General features: G+C 35.2%; 1 protein-coding gene across 1 annotated transcript; it reads left to right on the top strand.

The window, feature by feature from the left end:
• Window positions 1-282: 282 nt before the first annotated feature.
• LOC126974518 (zinc finger protein 558) lies at window positions 283-16,431 on the top strand. Its single transcript, XM_050822024.1, has 7 exons — window positions 283-717; window positions 2,433-2,560; window positions 3,614-3,746; window positions 5,747-5,914; window positions 7,854-8,042; window positions 9,001-9,661; window positions 10,430-16,431. Coding segments are annotated over exons 1-7 (1,566 nt in total). The 5' UTR covers window positions 283-431; the 3' UTR covers window positions 10,431-16,431.
• The last annotated feature ends 4,140 nt before the right edge of the window (window positions 16,432-20,571 follow it).

The raw sequence follows: 20,571 nt of genomic DNA, 5'->3' as shown, positions 1-20,571 counted from the left end.
GAGTCATGGTCATTAAATAGAGTTCACGCACATACATACATACATAGGGATGACTTTGGAGGCACAGTAGTTATTCATTTGGTGTACTTACATGCGAGGAAGTATTTAAAAAACTTATATAGAAGGTATTATCTGCACAAGTAATAATTGAGTACTATTACTCTAAGGACTGTATCTGTGGTCAATATTTAACAAGCAAAAAAATTATATTTACTCTATTAATGTCAACGATGTCAAGTGTCAGCTGTCTAGCAGTTAGCACGCAGATCAGACTAAAAAAAATCAAAACAATTAGGTACAATTTTCAACTTACCTCTTCATTTTTAAAACAATAATATTTTGAATTATGTCTTGATCTGTAATCAATTACATAATCTCAACTTTTCCGTGGTAATAAAATAACATTAGATTTGATTACTAATAACCTAAATATGGATAAAGCATTTTGTGTTACTTGTAAAAATAAAAACACTGTAAACCAAACATATAACCGCTTAGTAACAGAGAGTTGCGGTCACATAAAGTGTATGAATTGTCTCCTGCTGGAGAAGTCTGGATGTGTTGCATGCGCAACTGTAAATGATAACATAGATGTTGTGGGTAATCAAGAAAAAGAATTAACTAACAAGATCTGTTTAGAAGACAAAAGACAGCCAGAATGTGAGGACTTAAGCAAGAAGAAGAAATTGGATACCTCCCATATATTAATAGAAACAGGTAAGCAATATGAATCATTATAAAGTTGAAACAATAAAACTATAATTGAATTAATGTCTCACTTCAAGTAATTACTATGGTAGAGTCATATTGTAACCTAAGGGACAAATGAATTAGGCTGGAGGCCTGCACTTCTAGGAAAGCACCACTGTCCCACATCTAACTCATAATGTATTGGCTTAGCTGCTGTATTTCACTTGGTCTGTGGGCTATCCTATATAAAGGACAAATTAATATTATATCATTTGTTAATTAAACTATCAAGCTAATAAAGTTGAGTGCTATATACAGTTAAAATCATTAGACAACTTACTGGGAGTTTCTTATCAGTTCTTCTGCCAATGTCAAACCCCTTTATGAACTGATGTATGATGATGATTCTTGCTTGGTGATTTCAATGCCCACCACACCAGAGTCGAAGTATACCTATTGGAATAAGTTGCGAGAGATGTTTCTGCCCTCTCCCTCACGATCTCGAGTGTTTTGGTCACACAGAGGGATGATATCTCTTGCTATCCCATGATGGAAAAACCAAAGGTCATTTCACCAAGACCAAGTTGGTAACACTTATCCTGAGGTGCAACTCACCCATTCTGTAGGTTACATTCCGGTATAGCTCTGGACATTCATAAATTAAGTGGGCCCCATGGCATTCCCTTGATCTTACTAAGGGATTGTGCTCTTGAGTTGATAGCTTTTGTTACCTGCCTTTAGTGCATCCGATTGCTAAGGAAGACACACACATGGAACCTTACAACTATGGCCTTGCTATTACCTCTTTCATCTCCAAAGTTATGGAGTCGATCAGACCAATTTAGCAGTCAGCAATAAAGATACCTAGAGATGCACCAACTGATCAGTGTTTGCAAGTAATGTTCTCGTTAAGGTCCTGTGCAAGGTAAATTTTACTCATAGATCTCGATTGAGGAAGTTGCTGCGACAATTAGAGAGGTGTTAGCCATAAGTAGCTTATAGTCTATGTCCTTATCTAAAGTGTTTGATCGGGTGTAGCACAAAGAGATAGCAAAACTGTTTCTAGCTGTCCTAATATAAGCCTTTTCCAGCTCTTTGTAGCAATAACATATCGACAGTGCTTGGTATAATTAAAAACCCCTAAAGTTGGTTGTGTCTTGCAAAGATGTGGGCTTTACCATACAGTGTTTCTTCTGCATATTATGTAGCCATAAGACATGATATGCTTCTTACGCCTATGAGAAATATAACCATAGGTCATGCAAGGTCTCAGAATGGTGCGGGTCAAAATTAATCCAGTTAAATAAAATTTAAAAATCAGAACAGTCCTTTAACTACTACAGCATCTGTATAATTGCTGTCAATCAAGTATTAGTATATCAAGTGACATCCAGTTTCTTGACCTGAACCATCAATGATCAAGTCATCTATGATTCATGTGTAAAGGGCTAACTGCATAATATCATGGGGAGTAGTCATAGAAGTTATTCAGTTTCATATCAGCAACCAAATTTCACTATTGGACATTACATCAAAATCCGAAATTCCATCCGCTTCACATTAATGTCTGGCATTGCAAAACTGCACATTTTGAATGAATTATTTTGCCTCTCACATCCACACAGACTGCTGTCTGACTTAAAATGGTGCAAATAGTTTGACTTATATTGCAAATAAGCTTTTAATATCCATAAAAATAAACGAATAAATAAACCAGTGTTATTTTTGTTCTGTCATTTCAGATTCTAGGGGAGGACTGTATTATCAATGCACTGTTTGTAAGAAAAAGTTCAATTCTAAGACTCATGTGGCCTACCATGCATATTGTAATGGACAGAAAAAACCGTTCCATTGTAGTGAATGTAAGAAGGTAGATACATTGAAAATAATTTTAAAATTAATTAATTAACAGGTTTATTTAATGAAAATTACCTGCAAGATTATTTGCTAAACCAACAGCACTAAATAAAACAAAACTTTACTAAAGCAACATTTTATGTATCATAATGTTCTGTATGTTCATAAGCACATTAATGAATTTTCTAAAACTGTGATGATCATAATGTTAACATGAGGAACAAAGTTGAGTTAGTTAGTTGTAGTTAGCTGTACAACATGATCCCAAAATATTACTAAAGAAATGTGTTACCAAATTCAAAAGAATGGTTTTAAAATGTTTGTGTGGTAAAGGTTACTATAACATAAATGACTTTCTTATTAGGCCAGTTTCATCTAATAATATTAAATTATAAAAGTATGTTATATATAGTGTTTTACCATAAGAATTACGAATTCAATTCTAATTTGTTGTAAAAACTTAAGGATTATTTATATTTTGAAAATTAAATCTTTATGTCACGTGACCAATAACGCCGGCCACCATGTTGTGACGTCACTATAGCAGAAACAATATTTTGATTTTAGCAACACACCAACGATACAAACTGTGAAATCATTTTTATTTTGCACTGCACATTTGACGTTTCTTTGTTTATGTTGTTATGACGTCACGATCATAGCGGCTCCCATTTTGGCACGACAATTTAACGTTTAAATTTTAAATAGTTTTTCTTAGCATAAAGTGGAATTATTTCGAGGAAATAAAAATATCAGTTGGCTACCAAATCTTTACGATCATATTAGAATATATTTTAAAACATCAATGAATAGCCTACTATACCATTATTGGGCATGGAGTGACCACCCTCAGGCTGTAAAATAATAAATTTAATGTACAATACTATATATTATATGGTAGCTAAATAAAAAATGTCCGAGTGAGTGAGTGAGTTTCTTGCACTAATTCTTCTCAGGTCTGAAGCATACTATTTCTAATGGTTGGTTTTGACGTTCAATAAGTGATTTTTAATCCTACTTCAAATAAAATTATTTGAATATAAATTTGAATTGTATTAAATTGTAGAGCTTTGCAACCCAATCACACTACAAATACCATATGAGGGTACATCTAAATGAGAAGAAGTATTCATGTGATTTATGTCAAATGAGCTTTGTGCAGTTTTCTAAATTGAAGAGACACAAACTGAAACATACAAGTAAGTAGAGATTTGCATTTATAAATTAAGTTTGTTCATAACAAAAACACTAGTTCACTAGTACTAGTTTTGTGTTTTCATCAATTTGTTTGTGTGTGTAATTTTGATCAAATATATACCTACTAGATTCATCTTTGTACACAACATACAAGTAAGTAGAGATTTGCATTTATAAATTAAGTTTGTTCATAACAAAAACACTAGTTCACTAGTACTAGTTTTGTGTTTTCATCAATTTGTTTGTGTGTGTAATTTTGATCAAATATATACCTACTAGATTCATCTTTGTACACAGCGCAAGAAAATAGCTTGCGTTTACTATGCTTTTCCAAGCGTGTGTCGCTGTGCGTTTACGTATGAAAATATACCTTATAAATTTGCCTATTAATATGCGGAACCCTCGACGTAAATGTGCTTAATATGCAGTCGGTTGATCGCTTGCAACTTTTATTCCGGTCCTACAGTGAACGCATATAAAACATGAAAGCAGTCTTGTCATACTATATACAGTAGATTATTATCGCCAAAAATTCACACAATTAAGTCACCAATACAGTGAAAAGTATGAAAAACTTTTAGATAAACAAGACAAACTTACCCACATTGGTACTAATTAGGTAATTCTTTCTTGTAACCGTGAGAGTTGTGAGCTAGACCCAAAGTTACAGTCACACGTAAGTAGAGTGAAAATCAGTCGGTCTTACCGACTCTGACAGAATCGATCCAAGCTAGTAGATTAATCTCCTGAGATAATATACTAATCTATTAGCTTGGTGATACTACAATTCAATTTATCTCCGTCTGTTGATCATAAAAACTTGACTTGGCCGATGTTTCATCACCAACGTAGCAGAGAGCGTTCCGATAGGAGCTGTTCTGTTTCACCTGATTCCTGCCGCCGCATTCCACCTTCGCACTACACGCCACAAGTTAGGATACCATCCCCACCATCTGGATGTGTCTATGTGGCAGTCCTCCATAGTGGTTTTCTCCACAGACTCCAAAGCTGTAGAATGAGCTTCCTTGTGTGGTGTTTCGGGGACGATACGACATGGGTACCTTCAAAAAACTACACCTTTGTTCAAGGCCGGCAACGCTCTTCTGATTTCTCTGGTGTTTGCAATGTGGGCGGCGATGATCACTTAACACCAGGTACACTCTTGTCCTCCTTTTCCATAAAAAAAAGTAGTTGGATCTGCGTCGTCCCTTATTTTGAATATCTCTTTTAAATACGAGGCGTATATTAAATAATTTTTAAACGTGATTGCTGATTTATTTAGGTACACAATACACTCATAGATGGCTAATTAGTTTGTTGTTACTCAATAAACGAATATTATCAAACGAAGTGGTAACTGGCGCCAATACAATTTTTTTTTATTTTATATTTTTTTGTGGTTATTTTTAACTACATTATCTCTTAACATTTCATTAATTATTGTAACTATATTGTAGGATTGTAACTTTGGTCAAATTAAATATAGTTGCAGTAGGTAATTATTGATTGTGTTATCTAATATCTTTAAATGAGCAATTCTTGTATATATATATTCTGAATCTCGGAAACGGCTCCAACGATTTTAATAAAATTTAGTATACAGGTAGTTTCTGGGGCGAGAATTCGACCTAGCTAGGTTTCAATATTAAAAAATGTAATTTATCCGTGTTATATATATATATATATATATATATATATATTATATACACAAGACTATAATAGCTCAGATGGGACATTGGGTGATCTGGAAAGCAGAAGACCCTGGTTCGAATCCAGATGTCCTATAGTATTTTTTTTTTCAAGTTTTGTACATTCTTAAAAATCCGAGCAAGGCTCGGTCGTCCAGATATTGTTACTATAAACGAAACCACTAAAATATTTGCATGTCTATCAAGACGAAACATGTGCCTACTCTTAAATTTGTAACAACTTAACTTGTGAATGTTTCTGTCAATAAAGAACGTTGACTTTTGACTTTGACTTTGAACATTGTCTGTTTCAGAGGAGAAAAAGTTTCAGTGTCATCAGTGTGGAAAAGGTTTCAACAATTCAAGTGCTCTCCGTAAACACGGTCTCACCCACACCCAGGAGAGGCCGTACACATGTGACATTTGTGGGCAGAAGTTGAGGGACAGCTCTAACTACAGGAAACATTTGGAGAAGCACAAAGGTATTTATGCATAATAATGATGTATATAAAATTCTCGAGTCCCGGTGTTTCATACCAAACTACTCCGAAACGGCTTAACCATTTAGTTTGAAAATTTGTGCGTATATCAGGTAAGTCTCAGAATCGGCCGGGTATGAAAAATAGATGTTCTATTTTTCATACCCCTAAATGATAAGGGACACCCACCACTAAATATTTTTTTTAGAGTTTTTTTTTATTATGATTCAACATTGATAAATACATACCACTTCAAATTTTCGCTCGTCTACGATCAACACCTATTTTTACATCGCTATTTTAATATTATTCTTTTCCATCCACAGATACGCAATAGAGTTGCAAGATGGCAATCGAATTTAATGATCATTGTACTACGATAAATTTTATGTACGATATCTTTGGTAGGTATGAGAATCGGTCGTCAGCTATTTTTTATACCCCAAAAATTTTAATTATTGATTTTTTTTTATTACTTTATATGGCAACACAGCGTTTGTTGTGTCAGGTAGTAATGATATAAAAATATTCCTATCAATAGGAACGTTGACATATTCTGGATATCTTACCGATTATGTCAGTACAGGTCTACCAGTTTCGAAAATAACTCTATCCTCACACGTCCCGTGCGCCCGCAGACTCCACCTGCTCAGCTGTTTTGGCGCCAAACCCAGCGCGGCCACTTGAGATGCTATAGCCACTTCTTGGTTACTAAATAAACAAGCTTTGTTGTTGTAAACAAAAAACGATTTATGATAGATCCGTGCTGGTGAATGACGCCACTCTTTCAGAGATGTACGAGAAATTGATTATTTTGCTAAACGCGTCAAATTAAAAATATTGCATTTGAATTGTATTATTTTTACTATAGTGGATACGTTATCTAAATGTCTTCAAAAGCGTTGCGCTTTGTTTTATGGATTTTAGAACCAAGATGAATTAATAAAACACAGGTAAAAAATTCTCTCTGGTATTTTTGTGTACGGATAAGTAGATATTGGCAGTTTTTTGACGGCTGTCTGACCGTGTCCACGTGGAAACGGTAGCATAGGACCAAAAAACGTTTGCCGTGTCCACATGTGGACAAGACCACATTATTTCAGTATAAAATAATTTTACAGAATTTTTATGTACTTTGAAATACGCGCGAAAACGCTCTTAGGTGTGATAGCGGCCGATAATGAGGTCATGCCTCAGACATCAATGATCACGCCTTAGATTAAGGAGGATAGAAATAGATGAAGGATTGGTGCGCGCTGCGCTAAAACTAGATACCGCACTACCAAAGAACAATACCTTTTTTTCTGCGGCAATTTTTAGATTGTAGTGTGTATTGGCTATTTGTAAAGATACTTGTGTGCGTGGCATCTTGACACTCAATGGCATCTTTCAAATTGTAACATACGCTTCGTATGCTTCAGGCTGTGTTTAGATTTGAAAGAGCTACTTATCAAGTCAATTTCCTAATATGCAAATATTAGAGTTTGTAGTTGTAGTAGATGAAGCCACAACCTGATAGTTGAACAAAGCATACAAGATTTTATCAACGATACGCCACTCGAACAGTTGGCTCAGTTGGAAAGAGCGCTCGCACGGAACGCGAGAGGTCGCGGGTTCGAGTCCCGCATCGTTCATAAAATTTTGTTTTCAGTTTTATTTGTGTACGTTGTTTGGTATTTGCCAATATTTTGTACACAAGAACAAAATTATAAGGTGAAGGTATCCCAAAACCATTTTCCGCAACTCGACGTCTCCTGTGGGTCTATTTTCGTGACAATACCCTGGGTTCAAGACTTTATGAGCCCGTTTCGTCAACTTCAAACACAACTTTTGAATTTATTTACAGGCGTGTGTAGGTTTCCTCTTAAGCCTTTTCCACAGACAACACGTTGCTGGACAAGTCGAGTAGCAGGCGTGAATACTTAAATTTTCCATATTTCAGCTACCAGTTGGTCATGCAGCGTATGTCATCACCAATGTGAGACTCGAGGCGGCCTGGAGGAGCACACTCGCGTGCACACTGGCAATACCAAAGCAATACCCATCAGTAAACGCAAATATCAGTGTCCGAGGTGTCCCCATTCTTTCCACGCGAGGATTGATCTAAAGAGGCATTTAGGTGTCCATTCAGGTATATTTGATATATAGACAGTCTCTCAAAGAAAAACTTAAAGAAATAAATATAATGGCTGTTCATTGTCAGTACATTTATGAAAATTTAATATACGTTCACAAAAATCGTCACCTTTTTGCTCTTAATAGTGATTTTCATTATTTTAACACTAGAAATAAGGGATTGCTTGTAACTAATTCTAGTAGGCTTCATAAGATACATAATAACTTTAAGGATATATGTATACACCTCTATAATAAAGTCCCAGCCACTGTTCAGGCATTATCTATAAATAAATTTAAATGTTTTATAAAAAAATGGCTCTGTCGTAAATCCTATTACTCCACTGCTGAATATCTAAATGATCGGCCTGGGTAGTCCCAGGCCGATCATTTTTGATTATTTTATAGCGATAGAAATGACTGTACAATATTGTATATTTTTATTGAAAAGAGCGCAAAAAAAGAATGCTGGGAGTTTCTTGCGCCGCTTCTTCTCTCTCAGAGCGCTATTTGTTTCAAATGACATCAAAAAAAACTTAACTGTAGGAAAAGTTAAATTTTATAAGTTAATGCAATGTAATTATTAAAACTGTAACTACTATTTCTTATGTTGGTGATCCATTAAATAAAATAAAAAATAAATGCCTTTTATGCCTTTTGATATACAAGTATTCATCTTCAGCCGAAAACATCGAGGTGGTTGTGACGTTATTGAGCTAATGTTTATAATTGAGTCAATTTCTTTACAAATTTAAATAATTATTTGATACCTACTATAATTTTTTCATGGGTTGTTTGCAAGGCAAAGACTTTTTTAGGGTGAAAATTTTTACTAGACTTTGGACTTGGTTGGACTAATGTTTTACTAGATCATACTCTTCTGACAGTTCATTATTGTTAAATACAGTCTTCGCTTATTATAATAAGTCATTAGTCTAAACTTATTAAACAAGGATTATTGTCTATAATTTTAGATTCAAAACCGTTCCGCTGTAAAATATGCAACCGTAGATTCAGACGAAAAGACAACATAGAGAGACATATTCGTAACACGCACCAAAATACGGAGCCCGCTGCGGCCATGGACTGTGACGAAACTGCACTCGAGAGGATAACGAATGGACAAACAGCCACACAGGAACTAACAGGCAGAGCGTATGAAATATGCGAGAAAACAAAGCTAGAAATTTGCAATCCTCTCCCGCCATTAACCACAGAAGATATAGAGAAACACATTGACGTAACTACAGATAAAACAGAGGCCACAGATGAAACAGTCCCAACAGACGTTACAGATAAAACAGTAATAGACAAACTGTCGATTATAGAAGCGAATAATGCGAGACAAAGTGTGATCGTTGAGAAGCGTAACACAGAAAACGCTCAAGTCCCAAGTCCAGTTAATGAGTATGTACATAAAATAAGAAAGGCGGTAATTTCATTGCCTCCGATCGATCCGGTGAAATTCCAGAGTGTTAAAAGAGGATTTCTTCCGGACGCGTGTACTGTAGAGCCGATCAAAAACGTTGAGTTATACAAGAAGATTCTTTGTGAGAAGGTCGATAAGGAAACGAATGAGGTTATGCAGAGTCCAAAGATGCATTGGAGACGAAAGATGGAACAGGATACCAATTGGTAAGTAAAATTTTGAATGACGGACTATTTAGATCTGATTCAGCAATTTAATTTAATGCAGCGTTTGAGGAGCTCTGTAAAATCTCCTCGTACCAAATACCACGGAGACTGAAGACGATGGTTTAGGAAATGAGATGACATACGGTAATCAAACGTGGTTGCTAACTATGGGCCATTATGAGTAAGCTCATGGTCGCTAAGAGGGGAGTGGAGAGGGCTATGCTCGGAGTTTCCCTGCGAGATGGATTCAGAAATGAGGAGATGGACACGGCAAAAACCCACCGGTGCCGTTGTTGTACCCATAATCTAGCCGGCCTTCTGTGCCAAGGAACCTCCCACTTGTAAGTAAGTAAGACATGCAGCACGTCACTCCCCTCCGCCGCTTTATTTTACCACAAATTTGTTCGATATAATTAACACCGCGCAGATACAGCAGTCTTTTTTATGTTACCAGCGTATATAGGTGAGGTTTTATTTAGTAATAATCATCAATCAATCATCAGGACGACCCATATAACCGAATGGTTAGTGACCCGGCCTACTAAGCTAGAGGTAGCGGGTTCGAATCCCAGTAGGTGCAATAATTTATATGATGAATATGGATGTTTGTTTCCGAGTCATGGATGTATTTATGTATGTTTAAGTAAGTATATTGTATTAAATATATCGTTGTGTTGTACCCATAGTACAGGCTATGCCTAGAGATAATTTGTGTAAAAATGTGTCAATATTATTATAATAATGTAATAATTATTGTTTCTCTTTCAGAATTCGCATAGCAAGATGTCAAACAATACACAGATAGGCGTTTTTGAAGCCAAGCTAAAATTTTTCGCCTTTAAACTTTTTATAAAACCACTAATAAGGTATAATCAATAATATATTATGAATCAGTCAATTGTATACCCTTTATCATATATAGCGTGAAATTATAAGGGCGACATTAAATGAATACACGGAAAGAGGTACTTAACTGTAACCATAAAAAATATATGAATTCTAGCTTAAAAATTGAATAATTGAAAAATACACATAACTTCATTTTTTGTAAAATTGAAGTTGTGTAGGTATCAACACTTAAATCGTGCCTACTTGTTTCAAACTTGTTTTAAACATTTTTGGTTCCTAAATGTATAATTTAATTCTTTGAAAATTTCAATTATTCAATCTTACATCATTTATACGTCTAGATAGTCTCTTGCTGTAAGACAACCGATAAAAACAGGCCAGGAATAATAGTGTAGTGTGCGTGACAAGCTACGTGTTACACTCGTGATTTGTAATACACTTTGTGTTAGTGTGCGTGAATTGCTCAATATAGAGGTAAGTTCTAAAGTCTATATTTTTTCGACGTTTAACTAACGAACTATTTAACTATAACTAAACTAACTATTTAATTGAAGGTTTAGATTTTTTTTGTGTTTATTTAATGTGGCCATTGAAGCACCGCGCTATATAATTGAACATTATTCAAAATGTACTCTTAGTGTAAGACAATCATTTCATAACAGATTATTCGAATGTATGTATGTATGTAAATAATTGTAAAAGCAATAAAGTGTCAATAATGTGCTTTGAAAGTTGTGACAGATTTTAAGATGCTTTTTAAGTCTACATTTTATAATATTACTATAGATGGCTACTTCTATGTGTATATTAACCATCTTTGAACGTGGTAAAGGTCTCAAAAATGGTAAACTAGCATCATAAGAGTTTGAATGTATTGAATACTTCAAAATATCTATAAAATTATGACATTCTTGTTATATTTGCGCATAACGATATCTACATACTTAGTTCTTCGGACGCGTCTCCCGGCGCGAGAGTTATTCCATCGAGCGCCTTGTCGTGTAGGGCACTACAGGGCGAGGGAGGTCGACCAAATTTAGTCTGCTGTCCAATGAACGTGTGTCCCAGACTGTCGGCCACCAGGAAAAGTGGCGAATGCTTGTGGGGTGAATAACATCTGCCCCAAAAGATAGCATCGTAATGACCACGACCGCTCTGCCAAGAGTGCCACGAAGACGAAGATATCTACATAGACGACATAGCTTCGTAGCGGGGAGGGAGGGGGGTCATGCGAACCGTACAGCTGCAATAGAGAAAAATAACTTAAGTCAAAGCCCTGCCGAAACGCAGAACTATTTTCTATTTGCCGCGCAATCTAGGATACGCATTTAAAAAAAATGTTTATTTATTTTACTGGTATTTTCGTTGTGTTAATTTTAACCGTCAACTTCAAATTAATAGTATTTTTTTGGCATTTTTAATGAATTATTTACATTACAGTATTGTATTACGACTGCACTTTATTATATATTTATATATAAAACCTATTTTCCCCGTTATAATAGTCGTGCTGTATAAAAGTTGGTTTGTGATGTTTTGTAATGTTTATGTACCATCTTAAATTTTAATGTCATGTTAGTATATATTATGTCAGACAAACAGGGATGGAATTATAGTACGACTAACTTGTAAGACGTCAAAAATTGTTGCGAGCTTGGAGCTTGCTTTGCCGACACTACGACCGGACATCTGACGGACGGACGTCTCCACACCGAAAAGTAAATAAATTCAATAAAAATATTATATTCGATGAAAATAATTTGAAATTGACGATATTTTGTGCATAACGTAATAAATATTCATTTGATTTAATTTAAATCAACTTTTTTCAGCTATATTGGTTCATGATAGCAGCTATCACGTAAATATATTTGTATGATAAATTTTGTAATAGGAAGCTATTTATGTAACAATGTAAAGGTATTGATTTTACCTTAGATATTACTAGTGTTTATATTTATACCTTGATATAGTGTAGTTTATAATAATGATCTTCATATTGTTTAAAATCTATTAATTGAAAGCGAACATTTGCTTTTAATTATCTTTATTTTATCTGTCTCTGTTGGAAAGGTAATAATAAAATTACTCTTTATTTCGACTATGGCGTTGAGACTATGTTATTGTTTTATTCATTGCGAAACAATATTATGTAATATTTGTGTAATTATACAAATTAATTTTAACGATGCGGGACTCGAATCCGCGACCTCTCGCGTTCCGAGCGAGAGCTATTCCAACTGAGCCAACCGTTCGATTGACGTATTGTTTATTAAATCTTGTATGCTTTGTTCAACTCACAGGTTGTGGCTCCATCTACAGGATCTACTTTACAGCTGATAACCTGCTCAACCCCAATAATTGCATATTATTAGGAAATGAGATGTCGCTCTTTCAAATCTAAACTTATTTTTTCGAGTCCCGCATCGTTCATAAATTCTGGTTACAATTTGTATAATTAGTAATAAATTATATAATTATGTTTATCTACACCCATAATATGAATCCTCTATAAAAGATTCTGAAACAGTTAGCTTACTGCTAACATTAAAAAAGCCAGTCCTAGTAACCATTACATCATCCAAAAGAGTGTTGTAATTTTGTATTGAATTTCATTAAAACACTCGTTTGGATGATGTTATGGTTATTAGGACATTGGGTAAGTCTTGTAGGCAATTACTGTTGATAACTAGTACTGATACTATTATCACCCACATTCGTGTTTTAATACCCCTTATTACACAACAATTATTGCATAAATAACTATTAAATTGTGAAATGCGGTGTAAAGGTGTCAAAGTTGACTGATAATATGATCTCTTGACATTACATTACAATACTGATCTCATCTATTATTTTTTTTAATTTAAACAAGAAATAACATGAATATAACGTTTTTATAATATATATACGTTATATAGTTGAATCATCAAGGATTCTCGATGATATAATTTTCTTAAATACACTGATTTATTTGACATTATGATGCAAACATATATTATTAGGCATTGCAATCATTTTTATAATATTATGAGTTTTACAAATGATTTAAGTTTTCTTTAGTGTTTATTCCGCCAATATTTGTTTTAAAACAATTCGACACGTGTTTCGCTTCTACACGAGGCATCCTCAGGACGTGTTGTCTCGCCAAAATCTGGCACGAGACTGAGTCTCGTCTCGTCTCGAGTCGCGGCGAAACACGTGCTGAATTGTTTAAAAACAAATATTGGCGGAATTAACACTAAGGAAAACTTAAATCATTTGTATAATTATGGATTTCCGCAAAGTAACGCCTACTTCGATAAATTTTATTATGAGTTTTAACATTACCAGTACTTAAAATATGCAGATAAGTGGTACTCACAAATCGAGGAAAGTGTTCCGCGCCACACACTGTCACATCCAAACGTTGTAAAAAGGATTGTGAATAAGGCCTATCGCAGATGACACACTTTTTTGTGCTATCGAGTCTACGGCACACAAAGAGTCTCCATTGCGCGATAAATGTCTGTGACAGATATTACACAGACACAACGCACACGACGTACTCTTTCGATCATTTTGTCGGCAGAACTGTAGGGGTGTACACGACGCAATGGAAGTACAGAGATTGCGGTGTATTATTTCGTACTTGAGGTATAAAAAAGAAGAAGAAATAGAGAATTTTGATTTTATCCTATTCTTTCTGAAAGATTATTAAAGGGACTGTTTCATATTAAACATTCAGTTCTAAAAATATATCCAAATAAATTAGCTCGCTTCATCCCACAATTTTCTTTTTAAATTTCTGTCATGATATTCTGCCAAAGATGTATCATAGAGTGCTGGTCTGTTTTCTATTTCTTGTATATACATCAATGTCTGGCGCCACGATACAAGTCAATCACTAGTGCAGACTACAGTCTAAAGTGACTGCGGTAGCGTGTGTAGCCGCGAACGTTATATGTTTTTGGCGCCCTTTTTTTACGGCGCGATGTTTCGCCGTCTGTCAGATCTACGAGTATATTTTGTGTGTCAGACTTTTGCGCGTCGTATGGGGTACTGCATATAATAATATCGGTTTTATTATCGCAGACTAAAAAGTGCGTCACGGCTAGTCTGTCGTCTGCGATAAGCCTAAACGTTACAGTCACTGTTAGAATGCGTTCCATTTGGAGTGCTTCCTAATCATGCGATGCGTGTACTGCTAACATATCTGCTAGTTTTGAAAATAAAATATCATTGTATAAGGCTGAGTTGCATCACCTAACCTTAGCAATCACAAACATGTTTAAGTAACGGTTAAGTCAAAAAATGTGTTGAACCATTTGACAATTTTTAGATGACGCCATAACGTTAACCGTAACCAGTAAATAGCTAAATTGCGACCTGTCAAAAGTTTCAAATAAATATTCGATATTGACTTGATATTTTACTTGTTAACATTAACTATGCCAAGGAATACGAGGGTGCAACACACAGCGTTACTGTTAACGTTATATTTTACTTAAACCTTAACTTTAACAGCTAATATGATGCAACCTAGCCTAAGTATTTTTTGATTGCGATTTCACGTGAACTATCTCTTTTTCTATCGGCAATTTTTTTATACCTATGTGTAGGGTACCTCTTTGTATATACAAACTATATAATATTAAACATGTTTCATTTTGATGGTACTCTTAAACATTTACTATAGTCCTTTTAGTTCAAATCAGACAAATGTCAACAAACTTAATATCATATTGTAGGTATCATATCTATATGTGTCCATTTATCGTATAGATTGTACTACAGTAATACCTCGCACTTAGCGACAGGTGGAAGTGAGCAATAATATTTATATATACAAATTAAATTTGATTCGCAATGGAGCTCAAATAAAATAATTATTTGGAATAATAAATTTTTACACAAATAAAATTTGAAAACAAAATTTATGAACGATGTGGGACTCGAACCCGTGACCTCTCGCGTTCCGTGTGAGCGCTCTTCCAACTGGGCCAATAGTGCGAGTGGTGTATCGTTGATAAATCTTGTATGCTTTGTTCAACTCTCAGGTTCGAGCCCCGCATCGTTCATTAATTTTGATTTCAGTTTTATTTGTGTAATTTTAATGTTACTGTAGATACAAGTACCTACCTTAATAATAAGAATATAATAAGTTGAAGTTGTGATTTACTCTCGACATGTCAATTTTGTGGTTTTAAAAGTAAGTAAGCCACTGACCTGTATACATACCACTGGACAGGCTGTTCCATATGTTTTTGACACCAAATTTTTTGTGCCTATTTGAAGCGCCACTCGCGAGCGTCCACAGAACTAATTTTGACGTATAATACAAATGGCTGCGAAAGGAATGTACAATACTCTGAAGTATTTTTGCATTTTGAATGAATTTCGTTAGTTTTCCGTGTTATTTATGCTTCAAGAATCAACGTAATAAATTACAATTTTTTTTATAAATAGTTTCCCACCATCTTTAGTTTGCTGAGGTTGTCATCACTAGTTTTAGTACCGCAGACTTTCGCTACATGGCCAACAGCGCCAAAATGGCGAATATCAAACAGGCACAAAAGCACTTTGACAGCCGCCAGTCCAGTGGTTCAAAGTAGAGGTCAGAAGTAAGCCAAAGCTTACTGGGTGGGTGTTCACTACAAATATTGTAATAGAATAATGGAACTAAATTATCTAACAGTAATGCTATGTATTTGTTAAGGTTCTTATTAAGGTAGGCATTGCCTAAATGCAGAGAATGCACGCCCCTGTTTGTTCGCAGTAAATTGTGAGGCTTCAGTCGGTTGTGAGGCTTAAACCAAAGTCAATCTGGTATTCTAGTAGTGTTTGTCGAGGTATTACTGTACTTTCGTTACTAGCTTTTATTCGACATTATAATTTCAATACTTATTATAGTCAATTGAAATATACTATCCTGAACGTAACTATGTTTTTTTATTATAATATTAGACTGAAGGAATTATTTGTAGTAAAAGATCTTAAAGTTTGCTTATCTTATTAAGATCTACGTGGTATGCAAAGCTCCAGGGTACCAGGTTACAGGCTACAGGTATTACCAGTGGCAGGCTCCTTTGCTCCGGATGCCAGCTAGATAATGGGTACCACAACGGCGCATATTTCTGCCGTGAAGCAGTAATGTGTGAGCATTACTGTGTTTCCGCCTTTAGGGCGCCGTAGCTAGGGAAATTACTGGGCAAATGAGACCAGACATCTTATATATCAAGGTGACCAGCGCAGTTGTAGTTCCGCTCAGAATTTTTAGGTTTTTCAATAATCTTGAGCGGCTTTGCATTGCAATTTATTGAGAACATATAAACATTTATATATTTTTTTATGAAAATAAGGGACGAGACGAGCAGGACATTGAGTTGATGGTAATTGATACGCCCTGCCCATTACAGTGCCGCTCAGGATTATTGAAAAACCCAATAGTTCTGAGCGGCACTACGATTGCGCTCTTCATCTTGAGAAGTTAAGTCTCATTTGTCCAGTAGTTTCAATAGCTACGGCGCCTTTCATACCAAAACACAATAATGTTTACACATTACTGCTTCACGATATAAATAGGCGTCGTTGTGGTGCCGGTATTCTGTACAAAGGAGCCTCCCACTGGTAATTATATATTAGTATATGGTGATTATATAATTATAGATATTCAGGAAATAAGCACAAAATAAGTAATAACGTACCCAATTACAAAAGGTTGGACACACACACCACATTTCATTGATGTTACCTACCAATGGCGCAATAGCAAAGATTGCACTCAAATCAGCTGTTTTATTTTATGTTTGTTAAACAAAGAGAATGTTGTACTCAAAACACTTAACAATTTTTATGTTGTAAAGTGATAACCCTCACTTTTGGGATTAATTACACAAATAAAATTTGTAAGCAAAATTTATGAAAGATGCGGGAGTCGAACCCACGACCTCTCGCGTTCCGTGCGAGCGCTCTCCCAACTGAACCTTGAGGTTGAGCAGGTTATCAACAGTAAAGTAGATCCTGTAGATGAAGCCACAACCTGAGAGTTTAACAAAGCATACAAGATTTTATCAACGACACGTCACTCGAACGGTTGGCTCAGTTGGAAAGAACGCTCGCACGGAACGCGAGAGGTCGCGGGTTCCAGTCCCGCTTTATCTTTCAAAAATTTTTTTTATCAATGTTGTCAAAACACTTAATTCATGATAATTATATCCACTTGCTGAATGGCTCTCAACTGCAGGTTGTAACGCCATCTTGATAAATTTTGCGCAAAGTTTCATGAGATTGGCACGAACCTGTTGTAGCATCGTTATGTAGGACTTAATTGTATCGAAAACTTACGATCCGGGTTCTCGTTTCCTCCTCAATTGGACTAGTTCGTATGTCCCCAAAGATAAAAGTTGAGCGCCGTCAGGTCAGGAGGCAGGACTCAATACCTCTCCCGATCCGTCGAGTGCCGTACTCTTATCTCCAGAAAGAGATGTATAATATCTATAAAATATAATGTAATAAATGTCGTAAATCCTATTACTTACTCCACAGCTGAATATCTAAGTGATCCGACAGCCTGGGACTAGATTATGATTATTTTATAGCAATAGCAATGACAGTACAGTATTGTACATATATTTCATAAAGAGCGCAATAAAAAGAATACTGGAAGAGTTTCTTGCGCCGCTTCTGCTCTCACAGCACCATTTGTTTCCGAAGCGGTAGTAGTGTCTAGTATATTAGTTTTTTTTTATCTAAGTCGGATCTACAATCAGTCGCAAGACTATAAGCGGACGAGTTGGGTGAGTATGACGTTTTAGACGAAGAGACCAGGGCACCTATTACGAAAATCGAAATACGTAGTTTCGGTCCGAAACGAAAGAACGACGAACTTCGATTTAAATCCTATTACCAAAGTACGTCGGATCCGTATAGTGCGGACGTAATTCGTTTCGGAACTATAGACATAAAAAAAGTGTACAAAGATGATATGAATGTACATACTTATATTACCGGTAAATCGTGCCAAAACCGATAACAAATTAGAAATTTACAAATAAGTTTTTCGTTATGTTAACATGTATTTAAATAATGGAATTGCTTTATATTCCGTTTAAGTTATCTATTTAAAAAATAATCCTATTTTACTGCAAGAAATTATGCTTTATTAGTTAAATTAAATTTGACGTATCATGTCATCTACTGCATTATATTTTTATTTAGTCTGTGGTAGTTTATCATACTTTCGCGGTTTTTTAGTTTAAATTTTCTCAGAAGTAAAGTGAAAGTTATATGCGAGTAAGTATTATTTAGAATAGAATAGAATAGAAACATTTATAGTGGCTTTATTAGTATAATCTCTTCACAAAGTTTTTCAAATAAAGTATGATTATGGCGATAATTCATAACAATTTAGGGAATCAACCATCGGGAATTTGTTTATTTAATAAATATTGCCGGAGTCGACGTCGCTCTCTTGCTCTTTCAAGGTTTTCTTCGTACAAGAAGACCTCTTCGTACATTAAAAAACGTGCCATTTTATAATAAAATAAATATGTTTTATCTAAAACGAAACATATAAGTCTGTCGTTAAATGTGACGTTGTTGTTACGACCATAACAATGTCAAACAACGAAAACGTAAGTGTCGAGTGAATTTAGGAATAAGCTAAACGAAAGACAAAATGTCTAATCTCGAACTTCGTTTCGATCTTCGGATTCGAAACACTTTCGTAATAGAAAAATGTACGATCCGTCAACCGAAACTTCGTATTTCGATTTTCGTAATAGGGCTCCAGTGTCTCATCTGACATATTAGAAATGACATCAAAAAGAATTCTAAAAGGAATCAATTTTTAGAAAATAAATGCCTTTTATGCCTCTAGAGCCTCAGAGTTCAGTACAACGGTGTGTGAGGGCGGTACAAAAGCACTGCAAAGTGATTTGAAGCGATCACGAACCACGGTCTAGCTGTATGCCAATGGGAATAGACATATGCTCAATTTCAAAAATTTTATGTTACATACTTATTGACTAGATTAGGTCCAGGTAGGGTCCTAGGTAGGATGCGAATATCTGTAGGACGTAGGTCATAGTAATATGTCCTATGCCTTTTTATTCTTGGACGTAGCCCGGTCATGTTTAAACCACATTTGACTAAAATAACGAGAATCAGCTCGTCCACCTCTCGCCAAGCAAAATCTATGGTCATGACATTATAACATTCCGACATAACTCTGGAAAAAAACTCAAAAACGTTAAGTTTTCGTCGCGAATCAAATACGCGCTCTTATTAATTATTGTTAGCCCGACATAATGATGTTTTAACGTTTGACTTGATCACCTGTGACGTATAATAATGTCTGTTTGAAAGTGCTTATAGTCTTACCGCAAGTCGGTTAGATCCTAGTTCGGCCCCTAACATTGCCTATTCCTTAAAAGAAAGGAGATGTAGGTATTGTGGGTGTACTAATGCCATTGATATTTATCATAGCTTCTTAATAAACCCCATTGTCTGAAACCAAATATGGTTTCCCATAAGAGATCTTATGGATTTTCACTCTAAATATATTATACATTTCGTATTCTAGTTACCTATAAGTTTCTAGTTACGTGGCAACTAATATTATATAACAACAATGTTGGGAGGTAGCCAATATTTAACTCAATGGGAAGTTCGCCAGAGATGTACTCATACAAAAGTAATGAAATAAGTATTTCACTTCGAAATTTTTATTTCGAAATCAGAATTTACTAAAACCAGTAACTCGTTAAACGCTCACGTGAATCGAATATTTACCAAGAATGTCAAGCAAAACGGATTTTAAATAAGACGTCCTCCATTTGTAGTAGCGTGTTGAACCGTCTTATTTACCAGCCAGGTTCCAAAATTCACATTTTTTCGTCAAATAGCAACGATTCGACGCAGTTTTACTTTTGAACTTACCTAAATTCGATTGTTTTTGGCTTACTAATTATTCTATTCTTTATAAGAGGAAGAGAGACGAACTAGTAAATAAATAACGAAGGAGTACTAAGGTCATGCACAGCATTTAATAAGAAGGGAAGAAGAAGAGGGGAGGCCTT

Source organism: Leptidea sinapis, chromosome 32 (assembly GCF_905404315.1).
Source record: "Leptidea sinapis chromosome 32, ilLepSina1.1, whole genome shotgun sequence".
Classification (NCBI taxonomy): Eukaryota; Metazoa; Arthropoda; class Insecta; order Lepidoptera; family Pieridae; genus Leptidea; species Leptidea sinapis.
This window is presented reverse-complemented; position numbering and strand designations above follow the sequence as displayed.